Raw genomic sequence first — 23,294 nt, forward strand, 5'->3', positions numbered from 1 at the left:
AAAGACAGAGACGGACTTGAGGCTCATGGGGTCCCGAAAGTCCAACCTGGGAGAAAAGGATGGGTCAATAAGGTGCCTGAGCTCAGGTTGGCATGGGACAGGGAGAGAGAAGCAAGTTAACGCCGGGTGTATACGCCGTAGGCTCACTGTAGACCCTGGCCCCCTCCTCTCCCACACCCACCACACAAGGGAGCAGGCTCGGGGGCAGATCTTGGGTGGTGGTCTGCTGCAAGGTGTGCATCCTCCCTTATTTTAGGGTTCCATCTTTTCAGGGGTTCCCCTGCTCTCTGGGCTGTCTCCTGTGGGTTGCACCCAGCCCCACGGAGGCCAGCAGAGGGTACTTTAGATCAGCTCAGCTCTGATCTGAAGGCAGATGCTGCTCCTCCCCGCCCCACCCTTAGCTGGGGTCTGCCTTGCAGGCTGGCACCAAGCTCCTGTTTCTCCAGGACGCACATTAGAATTCTCTGCGGAGCTTCCAGAAGCTGATGCCTGGGCCACAGTCCAGACCAATTAAATCAGAATCTTCTAAATATTGGGGGCCTTCTTGTGCCAGGCTTGGCCTGCCCGGGGGAGGACGCAGTGGTGGTTTGGCAGGCCATCAGGGTGGTGGTGTAATCAGGGGCTGGAGCACTGGGCAAACACTGTCCATCTGCCCCTCCCAAAGTGTTCACCCACTCAGGAGGAGGACTGTGAGAGAAATCTGGGTGCGGCTGCATTACAAAATGAAGGTTAGCTCCCGCATCCACATCTTCTAACATGACAGGGACGCTGACAAGCTCTTTGAGGTAAGAATGCAGCTGCGACAGAGTCTGAAGAGCTGGAAGCTTTGCATCTAATTAGAATTGTGAGACCCCGGTGGTACAAGTTCGGCTCTGTAATCATTAGTTTAAAGCCTGGCTCAGTCATGTGCTTGCTGTGTAATCGTGGGCGAATTACTCAACCTCTCTGAGTCTCAGTTCCCTCGCCCATGAAAGGGCCACAGTGGCAGCTCGTCCCCCACAGGGCTGCTGTGAGAGCGAGTGACGTAACGCAGGTGACACTGGGCACTCAGCACCACAGCAAGCCACATTGTTAACACGAAAGCAGAGTCAGGAAGAATAAAAGAGATGCTCCAACTCTCTCTATGGGGAGCATGGTTCTCTCTCCCTTTATCGGAAGGGACAAAAAGAAAGGCAGAAGGCGAGCAGAAGCCACAGACCAAAATGTCTGCAAAATCAATCTCCCAGGAGATGTAATGCCAAGTCCGGAATGAAAGCCAGGTCCTACATTCTGTGCTTAGAGATGGGGCAGGCACAAGCCCTCCCCAGGAGGCTAAGAGGACCCTTGGGGAGGTGAATGCTCAGTGTGGACAGGGCTTCCCTGTGAAATCAGCAGAGCCTCTGTCAGCTTCTAAAGTTCTGAACGAGGGAGGACGATATGCCTGGCCTCCAGGCCTTCATCGATCGGTCTGTTGTGGCATGCAGATGTGCCGAAGTCCGCCCTCGGACTGGGCCAGGGATAAAGACTTGGCTCGAGCCACTCAACCCTTGGTAACCAGGGGCCTGGAGTGTGGAGCAGATCCATTCCAACTGAGCGATCTTAGAGCATGCTGGATGTGGGAGCAACATGTAGACAAGAGTCCATCAGTCCATGGGGCCACGAGGATGACTCCATGGCATAAGGCATGTGAAGAGCTCAACAGAGAGAAAGAACAGAAGGTGCCATGTTGATCATGGCCGATGAATTGTTAGCCTTTGAGGCTTTCCCGACCTTCAACTTTCACTGGACAAGAAGATGTCCTAACATGCTCTAGGTTACCCTCAGGGCCCCGAGTTTGATTCTACAAAGTGTATTCTTATCGTTCAAACTTCGGATCAAGTTTTCTAAGCACGTATGTCCACACATACTGTGCGTTTAAATTTTATTTTTAATGGTGGTCACATTAACCAAATATGAAGTCATGTGGGTTGGGGGAATCAAATGCCTTTGCCTCTAGCCACAAACAGGAAGTTAACAGTGTAGAAATGATTTCTGGCAACTGGGGAGACTTGTTAATTGAAGAAGTACTTCAGAAAAAATGGAAAAGCGATACAGTGGGGAAAAGATGTTAATTGGGAGTTAATAGTGTGGATCTGGGTAGGACTTGGTGGGTACAATCTTCAAGTTGGACGAACAAAAAATAACAACAGTGACAGCACGCAGATCAACTCCGATGATACAACTTGGTTATTTCATGATTTATTATGTAAGGCTTTCTGTATTTAAAATAAAATCTCTTTATATGGTTACATATGTATGATTCCAACTATATGACATTCTGGAAAAGGCAAAACCATGGAGACAGTGAAAAGATCAGTGGTTGCTAGGGGGTAGGGGGGCGGGAGGGATGAATAGGCAGAACGCAGGGGATTTTTAGGGCAGTGAAACTATTCTGTATGATACTATAACGGTGGATACATGTCATTATACATTTGTCCAAACCCACAGAATGTACAACGCGAAGGGTGAATCCTAATGTAAACTGTGGACGTTGGGTGATAATGACGTGTCAACACAGGCTCATCAATGGTAATGAATGCACCACTGTAGTGGGGGACATTGATAATGGGGGAGATCAGCCAAAATTTCAGGTCAGAGTTTGGGTTAACAGGTGTTAAGATTTAAGCCTTTTAAAACGATGTCATGTGACACCTCAGATTTAATCAAGTTGAACTATTGCCCACTAGCAGAGAGAGCCGGAGGAAGTGTGAAAGGAAGTTTAGAATGGAGGTTCTTTTAGCCGAGTCATCCCTGGGCTTGCTATTGTTAAGCAAATGTCACTACACCGAGGAAGGAATGACTCACAGCCAATGCTGGGGACAGGGGGGCAGCGGGGGATAAGGAGATTGGAACCTCATATGCCTAGCTCCTATGTTTTCAATGAAGACGTTTAGTTGGATTTCATTTAAAAAAATTTTTTACTTGTTTGATTGGGTTGTCCTAAGAAATGCAAAAATTTCAAAACCCTGGGCTATATCACTCCTAATTACTGATATCATAGAATCGGTTAATGATAACTGATAGGTATCAACTCCAGTTATCGTAGCGTTCTTTTGAGCCAAAATCAATGCTGGCGATATGTATGCTTAGTCAATTTTCTTTGAATCATGTGTTACAACTGACAAAGGTAGATGGTTAAAATAAAAGCAGATTTCATTTGACTGTTTTTTCACACGGTTCCCCAGGGAAAGCAAACCAGTAACTGATGCCTTTTACCGAAAGAAAATGCAATGAAACCCTTAAGGGTCTGTCATCGATTTGAACAATTAGGTTGCACAAAGGAAGCCTGTTTTCTCTCTAATCTGATCTGCCCTGTGTGCGCAAGCCTTCCTTTGCTGGTGGTGTTATAGGCTAATGGAGAACGGGCTTCCTCCAAGGCAGAAATGGAGCACTTGGAGGGCAGCTGGCCATGTGGCTTAGTGGTTATGCATTCAGGAGACGGACCCCCTGGGTTTGATCCTGCATTCACTGCTTGCGTAAATCTGCAAGTCTCTTGTCTGTCTCAGCCTCTACTTCCTCATCTGTGAAATGGAGCTATCAATAGTACCCACCTTGTAAGATCGTTGTAAAGTTTAAAAAATTTTTTTAACATTTTCTTTATTTTTGAGAGAGAGAGAGAGACAGAATGAGCAGGGGAGGGTCAGAGAGACAGGGAGACACAGACTCCAAAGCAGGCTCCAGGCTCTGAGCCATCAGCACAGAGCCCAACGTGGGGCTCAAACTCACGAGCCGTAAGATATGACCTGAGCCGAAGTCCGACGCTTAACCGACTGAGCCACCCAGGAGCCCCAAATTGCTGTAACATTTAAATGAGCAATGCATATAAAACATTTAGACAAGTTCTCAATGTTCAGAATATATTATCAATCTCTGCAGTGGTTTTCAATGAGGTTTTGGGCAGGAGGGGGGGTTGAAACACACTATGTCTAATCGTATTCACTATCCTTATTTGTGCATGCCACATTTTTACCCTGGGTGTTGGGCAATTATAACCTACAGGTTTCTGCTATTATGTTTGTTGTAGAAAAAAATTATGGGTTATGCTGTTAGAAACCCGGGATTCATCTTAACAGGACTGTGGATTTCTGAAACAGCACATAAAGATGCAGTTGACATGGCTATGCAGAGAGTAGCAGGAGCCGTGACAGCACAGTAATTGGACCAGTGGCCATGAATTATCACCTGAGACACAGTTTCCATGCTAATAGCCTCTAGCTGGCCCTTCAACAGCAGAAGTAGAATTCACTTCGTATTATTTTTCCCAAAGAGTCAGGCAATACGTTCAAGAATGTACAGGCTTAACAGCAACTCCCACTTTGGTCTGTGTATCAGACAGGACAGTTATTTCCTTCCTTCTCTTAGAGAAACTGTCCAAACCCCCCTCTGCTTTTCAGAGAGCCTGTTTCTGTTGTCCTTCCTGATGGATGGCTGGCAAAGCGACCTCTCCCCATGGCCACGGATCATCGGGATCCCTGTGCCATACTGGCCCATCAGATTCTCTTTCCTGGGATTTTAAAATTCTAGGATAGTCCAGATGTGAGAAATAGATATTGGGAATTGAGAAGTGACACAGGCTGGTGCATATCCACAGAGAAAGACATTAGCAAGAAGCAGGGATGACAGACTGGGGCCCCCAAGATGGAGGCCATGTTGTTGGTTTCCTGGAAGAAGCTTCCTTGTTCTGGCTGTACTTCCTGCCTTTGGGTATTGATGAGAGACACAGAAACAGGCACGTCTTTCTAACAAGTACCCCCTTTGCTCACTCTGGCTTGACCATCTACTTGTAGCAGGGCAGAGGCTTATAAAATTTGAATTCCAGAGATCTCATTTTCCTTGATATAATCAATTTTGTTGGGGGAAAATGGACCCTTCTAATTTCTTGTTCTGTAATGGACTCTCTTCTGAGGAGTGGAGGTAAGGGCTGTAGAACAGCAGCAAGTCATTTCACGGAGGAGAGCCGTGGAAAAATCAGGAAGGTGGAAGGACCTCACCATGATTTGGGAAGATGAGTTGGCAAAAACACGCTGCAATCAGAATTGCATTTGAAAACGGCTGGGGGCTGGGAGGAAGGTGCCATAATTGGGATAGAACCAAAGAGAAGGCAGGAATCCAAGATCAGACAGCAAATGTCAAAAGGTTCTCTGGAAGAGGATTAAGGGAACAGGTAGCAAAGACTTTGAGCTATCTGTGAACCATATGATAAAGGAGCTCACCATATGGCGCAAGAAGATAGCAAAGCAGGTTCAAGGAAAGGAAAGTGCTTTTGTCTGTAGGATTATATAACCACATCTAATGTATGTACGTGTATGTGTGCGTGTGACTCCATACCACTAATGAGATTAAAATTAGGATAGACTCCTACATCAGGAGCTCCAAGACTTAGGAAAGGCCTTTGTTACGGGTTTGAACTAAACTGCCTTTTCATTCCCTCATGCCATTTCTTCCTGTGTTAACTCAGCGCAGTGGCTGGTTCCAGCAGAAGACGCTGTAGTCTGGGGCTCGGAGCTCTGGATTGCTCTCTTGTGCACGAACCCAGAGCTCACGCTAGCTAAGCGTGCTGGTGGCTTTCAGGGAGACAAGCCTTGACGTTGCTGAGGATGCAGTGCTAGGGGGCGAGTGCTGGCAACCGGCACCCACTATAGCAGGCAAACTAAGCACAGAGCTGGGGGTGGGGGCACAATCTTTTTAGGGGCTCGTGAGAGTGTCTTAATTTCTCTTAAAATCACAAGAAAAAATGGGCTTTTAGGTTAAAGAAAAATGCTTTAACTTATTATATTAATATATTCGTCCTTATACCAATGCAATCACATAAGGCATCATTTTTAACTTTTTTTCCACAGCAGAAGGAGGGACCCACAAATGTCATTGTGCAGCTCCCTAGCAGTTCTGAAACTGCCATTTCAAATAAAGACAAGACCAGCAGGTTGGGGGAGATGAGTGGACCCCAAAGCAGAGACAAAATCTGTCCGAGATGGGAAGTTGTAACTAGAATCACAAGACCTACTTTCAAATCCTGGCCCTGCCTCCTTCCCGCTGTGTGGTGTTGGGGAGGCCACTCAACCTCTCTGATTTACAATTTCCATGTAAGTATAATAGGGTTCATGTCAGTAACTACCCCGCAGGGCTCAGGGGAGAGTTCGTATGACGTAATGCATGTAAATCCGTAGCATGGTCCCAGGCAATTCATACGAGGTCAGTCAACGTTGGAGGCAATGGGGATGGGGTCTGTGGAATTGTAGACGTAGGACAGGTGAAAGGGTGGGTGCAGGTTAGGAGAAATGGAGGTTGGGGGCTGAAAGGAAGCCAGCTGAGGAGTTACCACACACACTAGAGATGCCTCCCGGACCTGGAGGATCCCACCAGCTGAGACCCTCAGAGAAGGGAGAAGGGCAGGGGCTGGAAGCGGGGAGTCCATTGTCATGAGCCTGCTCAGGAATCCCTGCAATGGCTCACAGGTCCCATGAGCATCTGCACACAGGTAGGTGATTGACAGGCGCAGTGATGAGGGAGGGCAGGCAATCTGGAGCCTTCCGTCACCACAGGCATGCAGTTTGTCCAATGGCCGAGGCTCAAAGTAAAACCAAGGCACGTAAACTCTGCTTACACTCAGAGGGAAAAAGAAGAGAGTGGGAAATGAGAAAATAAGAGGGAAAGCTGTTAACCTTCTAGAATATGCCTGAGGTATACCACTGTTGGGATCAGGAATGCGAGATTGCATGCATCTAAACCAAACCCTGTCTGTCAAATGCCACTGACTAGCTATGTGACTTTAGCAAGTTATTTTGACTGTCTCTCATTTCCTCATCTGTAAGATAGAGATAACAGCAGCCACATTATAGCATAAGTGTGAGTGAATACATGCAAAGCCCTTACAACAGAGCCTGGCGTATAGGAAGGACTCAATTGTTAGGTGGTATCATCACCATCATCACCACTGCCACAGAATATATGTTCCATGAGGGCAGATGTTTATCTCTGTTTTGTTCACATCCATTTCCTCTTCACCTAGAAGAGTACCTGGCACATAGTAGATGCTTAATAAATACTTGTTCGAATGAGGGAATCCTTCATTATGCCTGTTGGTGAGGAGTTTATAAAAGTGATGACTTCTCCTTGGGATGGGGTATGGATTCCAATCTCGGCCCCAGTTCCTGTCCCTCATGTCTGCCCTCTGCTGTCGTAAGCAGCCACCATGCCTTGTGTTCAGATGTGGGGAGTAAGGATCCAGGAGATCACTGATAAAAACTGGGAGGCAGGTGTTTCAGAATTTGCTGAGGGTAGAAGTCACAGTTCAAAAGGACAGGGCACAGGTGGTGGGTAGGGAGTGGAGGCAGCAAATCTCAAAAAGTAGTTTCATTCTCTGGATATATTTGGTGAGGAAAGGACCCAGAGGGATGGTCAAGATCACAGGAAAGATTTTTAAGGGTACAGGAAATGTTGAGCATGCTTCTCATCTAACAGAAAGGACATGGGGAACAGAGAAGATCAGACACTTTCTGTACCTTCCAGATATTCACTGAAAAAGGAAGCAAAAGACCTCATGTTCTTAAAAATAACAATAGTAATTGAAGTGCCAAATCGTTGTGTGAATGTAAGATCTTTAAGACAGTTTTTCACAAAACATGACACTTGTACCATCAGCAATACAAGGACAAAAGTATTTTTCTTTTAATAAGTTTTCCTAAAACATAGTAGAGTAAATATATAAGTGGTAGATCAAGTCTGTGACTTTATATATATCATTGTTTAAGGGCAATGCTAAGAGAAGAAAACAAAGTCAACTAAATCCATTTAAAGAAAAAAATTTAAGATAGTAAGGAGGTATGTACATGCCCCCCCCAAAAAAAAACCCTAAACAAGTGCATGAATAAGAGAATATTTGGGAAATATGGCCAAGGCTACATTCAACTCTGTTCTACAGTCTGCATTTTGAGCTAAAGGAATTAGCATCAGCACCTTGGAGAGTGGCACACAAGTTCTAAGTCTCTAGGGGTACCTTACGGGAAGGCGCCATGGCCTAATCCTCAACATTCTCCTTAGTGACACTCAGGCAGTAATGTCACCAACCTCTTGGGCATTATTCTAGCAAAGTCAGGCATTTGGCGAGGACACTGAATGGTGTCTCATCTCTCAGTTTTTTTTATTTTAAACCTTCTTAGATGCATATAGAGCAACGGACCTGGATGGGACCTTTTGAAGATAGAAGTGTTATACCTGGGCACCCAGTTTCTATGGACTTCCCACTTTTTCCTTTTAATTTCATAAGCTGCTGACTTCTTCCTACTTAATTTATTCCTGGCTTATGCTATGCTTCAGGAAAAGCAGCACCAACACCTGGCATGTTCCATGATTCGAACACAAGGAAATGTCACCAAAAAGAGGAGCTTGATGGTTTTTTGTTTGTGGAGCATGATAAGCCGGGAGTTCTGAGGGCAAAAGTCAGAAAGTCTCTTGTGTCCCCAAGAAGGATTCCATCCAGAGCTGAAAAGTAGGCTGATGCCACTAGCTTTCCACCAAAATTGTTCTCCCAGCCTCCCTTGTACAGAGGCATGGCCATGTGACTAAATTCTCTCTAATAGAGTGTAGGCAGAAGTGATCGGTGTCACTTCCAAAGCAAGGCTTTTAAGAAGCAGCTTGTGCCTCCCCCATACTTCTCCCCCTCCGCCCTCTGAATGTAGACAAAAAAACAAGGCAGGAGAAATTAATGGAGTCATGTAAGACGGAAGGAACCTGGGTCCCTTAATCACCATATGGAGAGAGTGGGTGAGGTCAGGAACACCCATCTCAGACTATTACACGAACGGAAATTGAACTTCCTTCATGTCTGAGCTAGTGTACATTTGGGGGTCTATTTGTTACAGCAGTCGAATCCACCCTAACTCGTGAAGGAGCTCAGGTACCTTGGCCACCACACAGGTCAGCCAAACCTGGCTTGAGGCTGGGGTCAAGAAGAGGAGACCTTCTGAGATTTTCATTTACTCCCCCATCGCCGTTTTGTGAAGCTCACTTAACTCATCCTTTAGGTACAGCCCAAGACCCGCTTTCTCACGGAAGCCTTTGCTGACTTCCAATGGGGGCCAAGCCCACTCCCGTGAGCTCTCACAGCGCACATCAAACATCACAGTTGCACGTCACGTGTATCAGTGTGATTTCTTGACTAATGTTTATACCTCCACTGCATTTTAAAGTATGCACTTTTCAGAACTCATAGAATGACACACTACTTAGTGAATTTTGTTGTATGTAAATTTCACCTTAAAAATTACCAAAAACAAATACTGAACTCTGGTTAAATGGCATGTATGCTGAAGAATTTAGGGGTAAAGTATACCAGTGTCTGCAACTTGCTTTTAAGTGCATTAAAAATGGGTTGACAGAAAGACGGATGGATGGATTGATGTGTGATGAAGCAGAACCAGTCAAATGCTGTTGCAGAATCTAGGTAGTGGGTATTAAGGATCTTCACTGTACAATTCTTTCAACCGTGCTATATTCAAAAATTGTTTTTCCCACAATAAGATACTGGGGAAAAAGTTCAATGAGAGCAGGGACCATGAGTACATTACGTGAAAAGAATTGTTCTGTGTATATTATATATTTTTAATCGTAATATTCTATGATTTGCTTCTGTTTAAATTGATATTATGTCATGGACATCTTTCCATGATGACAGGCAGGCAGGCAGACAAAGAGAGACCTCGTTCTTTTGAATATATCATGGATATACTATAATACGTTTAACTTTCACGTTATTGAACTGTTTTCATTTTTCTCTATTACCAATCATTTCCCACGATTTCCAATCATTTCCCATAGACTTTTGTGTTGCTGGGTTTGAACTTCTTTATGTTACGTCTACATTTACCACAGCGTACATCTGCCTCCCCTTGCTCCCCACCCCAACTAGCACAGGAGTCCATAGGCAAGAGTCAGGAGTATAACAGAGAAAGGAGTCTCCACTCAAACATCTCAGCATAACTTTTCAAAAAAGATTTGGGTCCTACAGATCACTACCACAAGCACATCTGAAGTCTTAGAGGGCAGGCGATACTGGCCTCAGTTAAATGTTTGTTGTGGCCACATTTGAGAGTTAGAAGAATCAAGTTTGTAATGTAGAGAGTTGTACTGGTGCTGTGTCCATTCTCTATCAGGTACCTGCTGTCTTGTTCTTATAAGGTCCACTCATGCAATCCATCTGGGCAGTGCACAGCTGCCCAATTTATATAGCTGGAGAATAATTTTATCTCCAGTGATCCCTTGACAACCACAGAGGTTAAATTCTTACAAAGTGTAGTGGCTGGTAAAGCAGAGAACTCACAGATGAAAGGAATCATGGAAAACAGAGAGTCAAACTCACCGTAAGGAAAAAAAAAAATTTAACTATGGATGGGGACAGACGTTAGCTAGACTTCACCGCGGTGGTCATTTCACAATATATACAAATATCGAATCATTAGGTGGTATACCTGGAGCTAATAAAATGGTATATGGTGATTATACCTCAATAAGAATGCATGCATGAATGAATGAATGAATGAATGAATGAATGAATGAATAAAATAGAGCATGAAGGATAAAACTAGAAAAACAAACATCAAATAGTAAATGAGTAATAGATTTGAAATGCTCTGTTACAAAAGTTCCAGAAGGCATCTATCTCCAAGTAAGCCAAATGTGCCAAGAAGCCCTGCTTAGCAAGACAGCCCTTGCAGGTAAACACTCCCACCTGTTCAGGAAAGTAAACTCCAGACTGTTCTCTTTTTCAGAGTTTTTGAAACAGGGCTTACTCGTTTGGAACTCAGTGGCCTTCCCGCTTGCTTTGTCATTTGTTTTATTTCCACAGGTCTTAGCAAAAGGCATGTGTCACTCCCTAGCTGCCCCACAAATTATGACAGTGCTTAAGAGCACATTTTTCTGGGCCGGATCTGATACGGTGGACCTGGGAGAGGAGAGGTGTGAAGGCATCACCTCAAAGACCGATGCCTTCCATCTTTGGAAGAGGGAGACCAACAAGCATGCTGTGCCGTTCTGTTTAAGCGGGTTGACCTATGGGGCGCCCCGCGTCAGATTCTGTGCCGACAGCTCAGAGCCTGGAGCCTGCTTTGGATTCTGTGTCTCCTTCTCTCTTTGCCCCTCCCCTACTCACAATCTGTCTTTCTCTCTCCCTCTCTCTCTCTCTCTCAAAAATAAATAAACATTAAAACAATTTTTTAAGGGGATTGACCTATACACCTGACAAGATTGCAACTGTCAAAAGTAGGCATTCAGGGACACCTGGGTGGCTCTGTCAGATTTCAGCTCAGGTCACGATCCCAGGTTTGAGGGATCAAGCCCCGCGTCAAGTTCTGTGCTGACAGCATGCAGCCTGCTTGGGATTCTCTCTCTCTCCCTCTCTCTGTCTGCCCGCCCCAAATAAGTAAATAAAGCATTAATTTTTTTAAGCAGACATTCAAATACAAAAATCACATTAATTTAAAACCATGGTGGGCAAAACCGGAGGTGCAAAGGGTTACTCTACGTTTTAGAGGATCACTGAGGTTTTGTTATTCTGTCTCGGCTTTCATGACATACTTTGTTTTCATCTGTGATTTGTTTGATGCCACATCCCCAGCCTGGAGCAGAACTCTCAATTATTGTCACAGTTTCCATGGAAACATATGATCTATTCTCTCCCATTCCCTCACTGTTCCCCAAAGACCCACTCTCCCACTTGTCCAGCCACCCCCCAACTCTAACCATTTCCGAAAAGTCCTCTGATACTTCCGTTCCTCAAAAACTCTCCAACCTGTATAGTTAAGTGACCACAAAGGTGCAGAACGATAGGTAGAGTATGCTAACCTTTGCAGTAACAAGGACAAAAGAACCCATATTTATATTTGGTAAATTAGCATGTAGGAACCAGAAGCATGCAAATTCAATGAACAAAATGTTTGCACACGGAGGGCAGCAGCAGTGAGGGGGCACAGAAAGGTGTGAACCTGGGTGGGAGCAGACTTCTCAATGTTTATCCTTTCCATATAATTTTAATTATGAACCACGTGAGTACACTGCTTATTAAAAACAGAATTTCATTTTTAAAAACTCCCTGACAGGCTCATATTACCAGAACCCCTTCTTCATTTAGGCCCCTTCTTTCCTGGTCATCATCTGAATGCCCCTGTTCATAGCAGTTTAAATCTCTTGACCTCACCGGTTTGTCTTTCATCCCTAGGCTTCCAGACTCCTTTCCCACTCAGGTTGTGACCCTCTTCCTGTTCTGACTTCTTTTCCAACCTGATCTACATTCCATTTGTATTCATTTATTCCATATGCTTTTATTGAGCACCTATGAAAAGCAGGCTATGTTGGATCTGCAGTGGGCATTTCTCTTCCCAGAATCCTTGACTCCCTTATTACTGTAACCTTCTGGCTCACTGGTCCTGTTAATTCCCCCCTTAGCTCAAATTTGCCACCAGCTTCCTCACGTCCACACCCAGGCTGCTCAGAGGTACCAGCAAAAATCACACAGAGGCATGGACCACTTCCATCACCAACTTTAGAGAGCTGCTCAGCAGTCTTACTGTGTTTTCCTGCTGTCACTCCCATTTCCTGCCCAAGCTCTGCAAACTCTCAGCCTTCACCTCAGATCCTTTATTTCATCTCAGCAGATCACCCTGTGACCCACGGACAGAGAAAATGCATGCATTCAATCCATAGGCACTGGATGCACAGTGGTGAACAGGGTGAACAGTGGATGAAGAGTGGCGAACAGGGCAGAGAAGGTCCTCCTCTTGTGGCATTCAGCTCTTAGCAGGAGCGGACAGACAAACCAACCAACAAACAAGAAGTGTACCATCGGTTATGGCTGGAGGGGAGAGAGTGGAATATGATGGGGAATGATGAGTGGCTGAGGAGGTGGCTATTAGGGAAGGCTTCTCAGAAGAGGTGACGTGGCTGAGATGGGAGTTATAAGAAGGAGCCAGCCATGCCAAGAATAAAGGGAATAGCATCACAAAAGCTCTAAGAGACGGGGGCGCCTGGGTGGCTCAGTCCGACTTCAGCTCAGGCCATGATCTCACGCTTCGTGGGTTCGAACCCCACATCTGGCTCCACAATGTCAGCAGAGAGCCCACTTGGGATCCTCTGTCTTCCTCTCTCTCTGCCCCTCCCCCACTCACACTCTTTCTCAAAAATAAATACATTTTTAAAAAAGTTTAACAACTGTGAGAAAAACAAACAAACAAACAAAAGCCCTAAGAGAGGAAGGGGCTTTCTGTGTTTCAAAAACCCAAGGACCACGGCGGTCAGAGCACCGGGGGGTCACAGGGGCAAGAAAAAGAAGTCAGGCAGAGAACTGGGATCAGATTCTAAAGAGCAATGTAGGCCAAGGACACAGTATGAAATTTATTTCAGTGTGACGGGAAATCATTGAAGAGGTTTATTATTATTAATTATTATTATTATTATTATTATTATTATTATTATTTTAAGTTTATTTATTTATTTTGAGAAAGAAAGAGAGAAAGGTGCAGAGAAAGGAAAGAATCCCAAGCAGGCTCTGTGCTGTCAGCTCAGAGCCCAATGCAGGGCTCGAACCCACGAACCATGAGACAGTGACCTGACCAGAGCCAAAGTAAAGAGTTGGATGCTTAACTGACTGAGCCACCCAGGCGGCCCATCATTGGAGAGTTTTAATCAGGGGAGCGTCTTGACCTAATAATGTAACTGTTCCAGAATGAGCACAGGTGCTAAATGGCACGTTACTGGTTACAGGTAACAGGAGTGGCCGCAGGGAAGTCCAGCGGGTGTATGAGGTTTAGACTAGTGCTGCATTTGTGAAGGTGGAGAGAAGTCAGTAAATGCACAACATGCTTTGGAGAAGGATGTGTCAGCATTCATGAATGGATTTCACACGGCTGGGGGAGGGGAGGGAGGCAGCTAAGAACAACTCAAGGAAAACTCCCAGATTTGGGGCTTAGGCTGCAGAGGTGGAGAAGAAATTTATATTTTTTGCACACTTAAGTTCATGGTATGTATGAGATTTACACAAGGCATATCTGTGGCACACAGAGGGATTAGAAGACCCAAAACAACACTAAACAACTCAGGAATACTTATAGCACAATCTCAGCTTCACTAAAACAGCGTCTCCCAGTATCTATAAAAGTATCTAGAACCACTCTACGAGTCCCAGGGTCATCCTTCAACTCTGCTGCTGTTTGAGAGGAGGGGTTCCTATTCTTGGCTGCAAAAGTGATCTTTTCCAAAAGGCACATCGGATCGTGTCACTTCTCTGTTTAAAAACTTCCAATGGTTCCCCAGTGCTCTATGAATAAAATCCAAACTCTTCATCACAGCTCACAAGGCTTTGCAGGATCGGGCCCCTGCCCATCTCTGCAACTGCACATCCTCCTACCTCGCCCTGCTCATGACATCTTGGCCCCGACACCTTCTGATGGTACCTAGAGTGTGCCAAGCCCTTCTGCACCTCAGGACCTTTGCACTTGCTATCCTCTCAGCTGGCAACATTCATTCTTAGCCCTTGGAATGTATAGCTAATTCATCCTTATCTTTCAGGGCTCACCTCCTCAGGTAGTCTAAATGGGTTCCCTCTGGATGTGTGTTTGTGGCGCACAGCAGGCTATTCATTTTCTTCACAGTTTTCCTTACGAACTGTAGTGGGGATCTACTTTTTACTCTCTCCCTCACTGGAATGTAAGCCCCATATGAACAGCAAATGTGCCTGCCTTGTCACCTGCCCTTCTGGAGTGGGTGCAGCCCCCAGGCCATACTGTACCTTGCCAAAGCTTCCTTTCCCGAGCACCATCAGGAAGTTAAAATCGGTCAGTTTCATTCGGTCTCTGTTCCCATTGTTGTCAAGTTTGGATATGGTGTTGGTCGTCTTTTCTTCTGGAGCCTTGGTCCCCTGACCGATCTTGGCCCTCTGGCAGAGGAAGCACACAGAACACATCATTAGGGTTTGAGGATGCCCTTGTTGGAGGACACAGGTACACGCTGTGAGCTGTGGTTTCTGCAGCTCGCCCCCTCCCCCAGCCTGCCTCTCAATGAAAAGCATGGCCAACATCCACTCTGCAAGCCCGAAACCTGGAAGCCACCCTTGACACCTGTGTTTCTCTTTTATCCATCATGTCTCAGCCACCACCAGGAACTGTTCTTTCTTCCTCCTAGCTGTCTCCAGAATTCATCTTCCTTCCACAACCACCTGTTACTATGTCGCACCGGGACAACCCACCTTGGTTCCCCTCTCACTGGGCTTTTCATGCAACCGGAGTGAGCCTCCACCTCTTCATACCCAACCAAGTCACCACCTGCTTAAAAGCTGTGACCCACTAGGTTGGGGATAAAGACCTCGGTGCTTTCACTGGCCTACATGGCCCGGTATGATCAGGTTCTCCAACCTCATCACTTCTTGGATCCTGCCCTGCAACCCACCTTCATTTTTTCATCTCCCACCTCAGGGCCTTTGCACCTGCTCTTGCTACTACGGGATGGCTATTGTCTCCTCTTTGCCAACCGAGTTACCCCTGCTTCACATTTTCACTTCCCCAGGGAAGCCTTCCTTAACTGTCTATATCTGGATTAAATGTCCCTATTTGCTTCCTTCATCCACTTTACCCCCCACTTATACTGGATGGTAACTGCTCACTATTTTCCCCAATGCACTGGAAACTCTGTGAAGGCACAGAATCTATCTCTGTAACTTCCCTGACAACTAATACAGTTTCCTGCTACACAAAGAGATGGATGGGGGAGGCCCGTGTTGGCCCTCAGTGCAGTGGGGGAGGGTCTCGCTGCTGTGAGCAGCAGAATGGTGACTCAGAATAGCAGCAAATGCTTTGCAATGGGGAGAGAAGAGAAGGTCAGCAGTGAGAGATACAATTGCCAGGACTTTGTTACTGGGTTCACCTCCAGGGCTAGAATCCTGGCCCTGGAGTGGAGGAGTGGTGCGATCCTGAGGAAGTCAGTCAGCTCAGGATGCTCCTCTGCTCAGATGTCCCGTACTTTAGCATCTCTCTCAGATAAAAGGCCAGAGGCCACAGACGACCTGGCCCCTCTGTACCTTCTCCGATTTTGGCCTCTTCTCCTTGCATCACCCTGGTGTCATGGCTGTTCTCTGATAGCACCAAACACGCCCTTGCCCTTGGGCCTTTGCACTTGCTGTCCCCTGTGCCTAGAGTCCTCTAGTCCTCAGTCCCCTGAGCTTCCTCACTTCAGATAAGACAGCCTTGCCCAACAATGACACGCAGAAGCTCTCAGCCATTGCCATGACCCTTCTTTACTTGTTTCTCATCATATCCCTTATCACCATCCTACAAACCCAATATTTACTTGTTTCTTAATGTCTCCTCTTTGTCCTCACACTAGAACATGAGCTCCATGAGGTCAAGGATTTTGTCTGTCGTGTTCTCCTTTCTCTGGCACAGAGTAGGCACTTAGTTGTATTTGGCACTTAGTTGTTTCTAAACCTTAGTCCTCTTTTCGAGCACATGGAGATCATGAGAGAATGTATCTTGGAGTTCTTTGCACCATGCCTAGCACATAGTAGGTGCTCAACAAATGGCAGCTATTTTTTTTTTTTTAGGTTTATTTTGAGAGAGAAAGCATGAGTGGAGGAGGGACAGTGAGAGAGGGAGAGACAGAAAATCCCAAGCAGGCTCCTCACTGTCAGTGCAGAGCTTGATGCAGGGCTCGAACTCACAAACCGTGACATCATGACCTAAGCCAAAGTCAGAAAGTCAGACGCTTAACCGACCAAGCCATCCGGGTGCCCCAACAGATATTATTGTTATTGTCCCATTATTCAGCTGTCTGTTAGAGACAAAGAGGCAACAAAAGTTTTTTCAGGGTTTTGAACTTCGGGAAAGACTCATTCATTCAAAAACTACCCACCGAGTGCCTGCTAGCTGCCAGGTGATACTCTAGATGCTGAGGATCAATCAGGGAGAAAACCAAACATGGATGCTCAAAGAATTTACACTGCAGCAGGAACCGAGTCCCCCACCCTGTGTCCAAAGGATATTCTGGAGTTATCCAGATAAACAACTTGGTGTCAGCAACAGAAACAGCATTTATGGAGCAGAGAGTAAGACATATTCAAAGAACCAAACACCATTTAGTCTGGCCAGAACACAGAGTGCAAGGTAGATGTGGCACGGGATGGACAGGACTTAACCCTGTCAAAAAGTCAATGCTGGGGCACCTGGGTGGCTCAGTTGGTTAAGCATCTGACTTCGCTCAGGTCATGATCTTCTGATTCGGGAGTTTGAGCCCCTCTGGCCCCCCCTCTCTCTGCTCCTCCCCTCATACCGCTCTCACTCTCTCAAAAGTAAATAAACATTTTTAAAAGAAGAAGTCAATGCTAATTATGAGCATAAAAGGCTTTAAGGAGGCCCTGGTATGATCATATTCCATTTAGAAGATCATCCTCAGTCCAGAGAAGAGACCCATTTGAAGGAGGGGAGTTTGGGAAACACTGGACGTGACTAGAGACATCAAGGTGCCAGATGCCGGGTGTCTCCGGCACGGAGGGAACAAAGTGGGTCGGTTTGGAGGTAGACTTATCGGAGCTGGGTGCAGACTGGGAGAGAGGCTCAGGGATGAAGCCCTTGGCTCCTGTGTTGAGCACCTATGAGGACAGGATGCTTCTCCACTCAGAGGAGAAGTGGAGAAGGGGCAAGTGTGGAGATGTGGGTGAGAGGCTGGGAAGAGCCTGACTTCAGACACACGGAGACTCCCCCCTTTCCCACAGGGGCTTAAACTCTGAAGTTTACTTCGTCCTTGGGACACGCCTGTTCATTGTCGTTGCCCCATCTGTCCTGCTGACAAAGCATCCACCGTTTTTCCTCTTTTTGCAATTGACGTTTTTTAATTTACATCCAAGTTAGTATATAATAATACTTTTTTTAATGTTTATTTTTGAGAGAGAGAGACAGAGAGAGAGAGAGAGGAGAGGAGGAGACACGGAATCTGAAGCAGGCTCCAGGCTCCAGGCTGTCAGCACACAGCCTGATGCAGGGCTTGAACACACAAACCGCAAGATCACGACCTGAGCTGAAGTTGGATGCTTAACCGACTGAGCCACCCAGGTGCCCCTGTAAATTAATGTTTTAAATATTACAGTGGATAGACTGAAATGCATAAATCTCAAGCGTACAGTTCTAGGAATTGGGACAAATGGATACACCCATGAAGCCAGACCCCAATCAAGAGAGGGAACATTTCTATCACCCCCAGAAAGTTCTCTGTGCCCCTTCCCGGCCAATCCCCACTCCCACGAACACAACCTCTGTTCTGATTTCTATTCTCATAGGTCAGTTTCGTTTGCTCTTGAACTTCATCTAAATGGAATCATAGAGTGTGCCATAACCATAGAGTGTGACATAATAAGGAAGATATATTTGGTCTCTGCCCCTGGTTCCTGACACAGAGCTCCTAAAGTTCTTGTTAATTTCCCGATAGGAGCATCTTGTATTCTAATTCTCTTGGTGGGCTCCTGGATGGGGCATGGTCACCAGAAGGACCAAGCCATGATTTTTCAGAAGCTTGGAATTTTCAGCCCCATCCCAGGGTTGGAGACTGAGTTAGTTAATAATCAGTCATGCCTCCATGATGAAGCCTCCATAAAAATCCCTAAACTACGGAGTTTAGAGAGCTTTCAGTGTGGTGAATCTCAACCCCCTGGGGGATGGAATCTCCTGGGCTCCTTTCAGACCTTACCCTGTGTATCCCTTCATCTGGCTGTTCATCTGTATCCTTTATCATATCCCTTAATATATAATAAACCAGTAGAAGTAAGTAAGTGTTTCCATGAGTTCTGTGAGCCATTATAGCATTATCAAATCTGAGGAGGGGGTGGTGGGGACCCCTGATTTGTAGCAAGTCAGACAGAAGTGTGGGTGAGCTGAGAGCCCACAATTTGCGACTAGAGTCTAAAGTGGGGACAGCCTTGTGAGACCAAGCCCTCAACCTGTGGGGTCTACACCATCTCCAGGTGTCATCCGTGAATTAAATTGTAGGACACCCAGCTGGTGTCCACGGAGGACTGGAGAATTTCTTGGTGAGGGAAATCCACACATTTGGTGAAGATCTGTGAAAGTCTAACAGGCTTCCCTTTATGGAATAAACAGTCCTTGCATCTGGCTGCTTTCGCTCATCATCGCATTCTCGAAATGCACCCGTGCTGTTGCCTGAATCAGTGGTTTGTCCCTTTGTATTTGCTGAATAGCGTTCATTGTTTACGTTTATCCATTCTCTTCTTTACGGGCATTTGTGTCGTTTCCATTTGGGGGGCTGTTAACAGAGCTGCTGTGAACACACACGGTCAAGTTATTTCCTAGTAAGATACGTGCTGATTCCAGCGTCCGTGGGGCAGCCAAGCATGTGCACCTGGGAAGCACATGCAGGGACAACTGGCATCTGAGCTGGAGACAGAGGTTTGGGGGTTACAGGCGTAGAGCGAGTGGTTAAAAAATGAGCTCATCAGGTAGAGAAGCAAAGCGCCAGGGCAGAAGTAACACTGCCTTTTCCGGGCCATTATCTGTCCGTCATCCCAAATCCTCACCCTTGGCCCCAGGGATTTTTGCCCAGGCTGTCCCGACTCGAACACGTTCCCTCCTTCCTCCCTGACCCTACCGTCTTCCCTGCTTTAGGACCACATCTCCCGCCTTCTTGGAATCCCAAGTCAGGACCCACTCAATCCACACACTGCATTCTCCAACCTGTGAGGATCCAAATCCTGACCGTCCCTGGTCCCCAGTCCCCATTCCGGCCTTTAGGGGGGACACTGCAGGTCTCAGCATGGCCGGCCAGTGAAGCACGAGTGAGGGACTCACCCAGTTTCTCCGTTTGCCTTTGCCTGGTGCAAAATTTTTTTTCTGTTCCTCAAGGAGCAGCAAATGGCCAACCAGCTTCATCCCTCCGTCCTGTGAGTAACCTCCCTCCTCTGAATTATGGGACCCAAACCCTCTTTCCACCCCCATCTCAACTTGCTTCTGTGACTTTTCCCATAGGTACAGGCTATAGACCTATAAAGTGTATGTTCCCCATACAAGCTACGGTGTTTGTGTCTCCCCCAACTCCCATGTAGGCTATAAGTTTTGGGTCTTCCCCTCCAAAATTCACACATTAAAATCCTAACCCACAAAGGTGATGGCTGTAGGAGGTGGGGTTTTGGGGAAGGAATTAACTCATGAGGGTGAAGCCCTCATGGGGGGGCAGCAGTGACCTCCCTCCTAGAAGAGTCCCTCCCCCACCAAGAGCTCCATGGGTCCTTCCAGGGGGTGAGGACACAGTGAGAAGAGAGCCATCTAGGAACCAGGAACGGGCTCCCTCACCAGAATACGACCAGGCTGCAGCTTTGATCCTGGGGTTCCCAGCTTCCAGAACTGTGAGAAAAAAAGTCTCTATTGTTTAAGCCCATGGGTTTTTTGTTGTTGTTACAGCAGCCTGAACAGACTAAACCAGATTCTAAACTCTGGATCAGAAGTGGCCCATCTGCCTGGTTTGCACAGTGCTGATGTTGTTTTAATAATTAAATTAGTTGACAACTGTTGAAAATCAGATGTTCTATAAAAACCCATATTTGCAGCTTCTTTCAGGGAAGTAAATATGGCCACATGGGGCCCCATCCAGCAAGGCATAGTGTTTTTAGATAGGACATGTTCTCTCCAGTTTCCCACAGTCCCCACCATGCCCTATTGTACGACACCAAGCTTTTCTCCCTCCTTGTTTCCTGCCTGGCTCCTGAAAGCATTTGGGTTTGTGACCCCCTATACGGTGAGCCTGTGGAGGACAAGAAGCCCATTCTGGGTCCCCTCTGAAAGTCCCATGATCCCCAGGAGCCCCAGGCCTAGCAGGTACTTTGTCAAAGAGCAAAACTTTTTAAATTGAGGCCCAAATTAAAATTAGCCCCTATCTTTCCAGGTTGGATATGTCTTCAGATACAGGAGTACACTAAGAGTTGTCTTTTCATGTTTGCAATTTAGAGCCCTAGAATCCAGCACTCAAAGGGAAAGCAAACTGACCACGCGTCTGAGCAAGAAGCCTGCCTCCTTCCAAACTGTGCTGGAGGGCAGCAGAGGCGTCTCGGTGGCCGGCACCCAGGGCTCCAATTCAGATGATGAGTGCCTCCCCTGGCTTAACCTACAGACTCCACTGTCACCCCCACCCCTATAAGGAGCTCCGGAGGGGCACCCCAGGACCAGCAGCAGAGGCGCGGCTTCAGGAGGCTTGGAGATCCTTCCTAATCCTCAAGCGGCCCTTCCAAAGCTCCGAAGGAACACGTTCTGAGCTTTATTTATTCCAAGGGGGAAGCTGACGATGGCAACAGTGGCCTGACATTTATATGCTATGACGTGCCAGACGTCGTTCAAAACGCATTATCTCATTCAATCCTCACATAACCTTGGAAGCTAAGAAGTGTTGTGATTCTCCCATTGTACAGATGGGGAAGCAAAGGCTCACAGTTAAAGTAACTTGCCTGCAGTCACCCAGCGAGAAAAGTGGCAGAGCTGGATTCAAATCCGAGCAGCCGGGCCCTTGAACCACCCGAACGGAGCAGACTTCCCACTGCACCCACAAGGCCCAGGTGTCCCTCCAACCCCCCCCCCCCAACACTGTCCTCTCCACACCTGAGGCTCCTTACGGCTCACACCTGCAGCTCTGCCTGTGGGTTCATTTCCTGGCTGCAGGAGCAAGCGGAACCCACAGGCAGGGCGAGCAGCAAATGCTGGCCGTTAACGCCACTGAATGCAGCCGCTAGCCAGTGGCAGAAGTTGAGCCGGTGGATAAGAACTACTGCAGTTTCGTGTCCCCCACATGGGACCCCGTGAGGCACACGTTCAGCTTCTCTGACGAGTCAAATCCCAGCGGCCCACAGCGCTGACCTGCTTCACGACACACACTTTCCCGGCCTCCTGCCTTCCCAGCGTCTCCTCCCCGCTCGTCCGTGATGCTTCCCAGGATCACTTCCTGAAGAAACTACTTGTGCTTGAATCTTTTACGGGCTGCTTCTGGGGAAAACTCAACCCGGGATGATGACCAGCGATGGGATGTGAGAAAGTTGCTTAGCCTGTCTGGGCCTCAGTTTCCTCATTTGTACACCAAAAATGGGGGTGCTCATAGTATCTCCCATTCGGGGGTGTGGTGAGGAATAACTCAGTTAATATTTCGCAGCACTTAAAATAATAAAGGGCACACGGTAAGCATTTTGTTACGTAAGAAAATCCCAAGACCATCAGAAAACCCATTCTGAACCGTCCAAAGTGGAGTTCTCCCTTCTCTGGCCAATAGGCAAGCCCGTGGTCAGACACAAGGCCCCCAGGCTGAGCCGACTCGGACGTTCTGAAATACACCCCACGCAGTAACTGCACTGAGCTCACCCTACCGTGAAATTCTATTACCCCAACTCCAGCAGCTCGATTTTACCATCACTCAGAATTTCTCCAGATAAGAGGCTTGAAAGTAATTTCTGAGTCATTCTGGGTGCTAATTGCTTATTGCGTAGGGATTACATTTCTCACGTTCAAGGTCAACTGAAATTTCTCTGTGTCTGAGAATAATTTTCGGTCTGTTGGAAGCATTTTTTTTTTAATCAACAACTATGGTATGGGGCAATTATAATTCAGGCATAAACAAGCGTTTGCAGGCTCTTGCTAGAAATAAACGGATGCGTTTTGTTGCACGCAGATAAAACAGCCCTGTACTTCATGCCAATAACTGGCCCCAACAAATGCCATGTTCATGTAGGAACTGTTTTCTTTGACGTCCTGAAATGTCACCCCGGCTGCCCTAGGATGGAAGAGATCATTTTGCAAACTGAGACTTTATTTTATGTGAGAAAATAGTGGCCTTTTTTTTTTTTTGTCCCCACAACAGTACATTTTTGACACGGCAGCAAATGGGCACCTTCATCCAAAAGCTGAGGGAAAGCGATGGAAGGCGTTCTCTGGAAGGGTGAGTCAAGTGTCCAGCTGTTGGCCCTGCTGCGTGGGAAGTCCTTTTACTCATATGGGCTTGAGCCGGCTCCACGGCAATAACCTTCACTTATCAAGTTCACTGGAGAGTGACCGATAAGCCCAAGGCCCGTGTGTTTGTCCCACTGGTTTCCAGGAAGGGATATTCCCTTCCCCCTGGGTCAGACCCATCACCATAGTCTAGTGCTGTGGAGGGCACAAGAGTCAATACTTAAATGCTATTTCTGTCAAGTTGAGGGGGAAATTAAGGTAGATCTTGGGACAAATGCCAAAATCCTTGCCAAGGCCAGCAGTCCTTCTACT

At 46.8% G+C, this 23,294-nt stretch overlaps 1 protein-coding gene across 3 annotated transcripts in view; it reads right to left on the reverse strand.

The window, feature by feature from the left end:
* PRKCB (protein kinase C beta) overlaps positions 1-23,294 on the reverse strand; it is a 336,567-nt gene that overhangs the window by 70,261 nt on the left and 243,012 nt on the right. For all 3 annotated transcript variants that reach the window (XM_086692704.1, XM_086692703.1, XM_086692705.1), the window contains one exon: positions 14,795-14,941. In XM_086692704.1, coding sequence (XP_086548830.1) covers positions 14,795-14,941 — 147 coding nt within the window. The remainder of the gene's footprint in view (positions 1-14,794; positions 14,942-23,294) is intronic.

This window comes from Puma concolor, chromosome E3 (assembly GCF_028749965.1).
Source record: "Puma concolor isolate L17-30 chromosome E3, mPumCon1.1.hap2, whole genome shotgun sequence".
Classification (NCBI taxonomy): domain Eukaryota; kingdom Metazoa; phylum Chordata; class Mammalia; order Carnivora; family Felidae; genus Puma; species Puma concolor.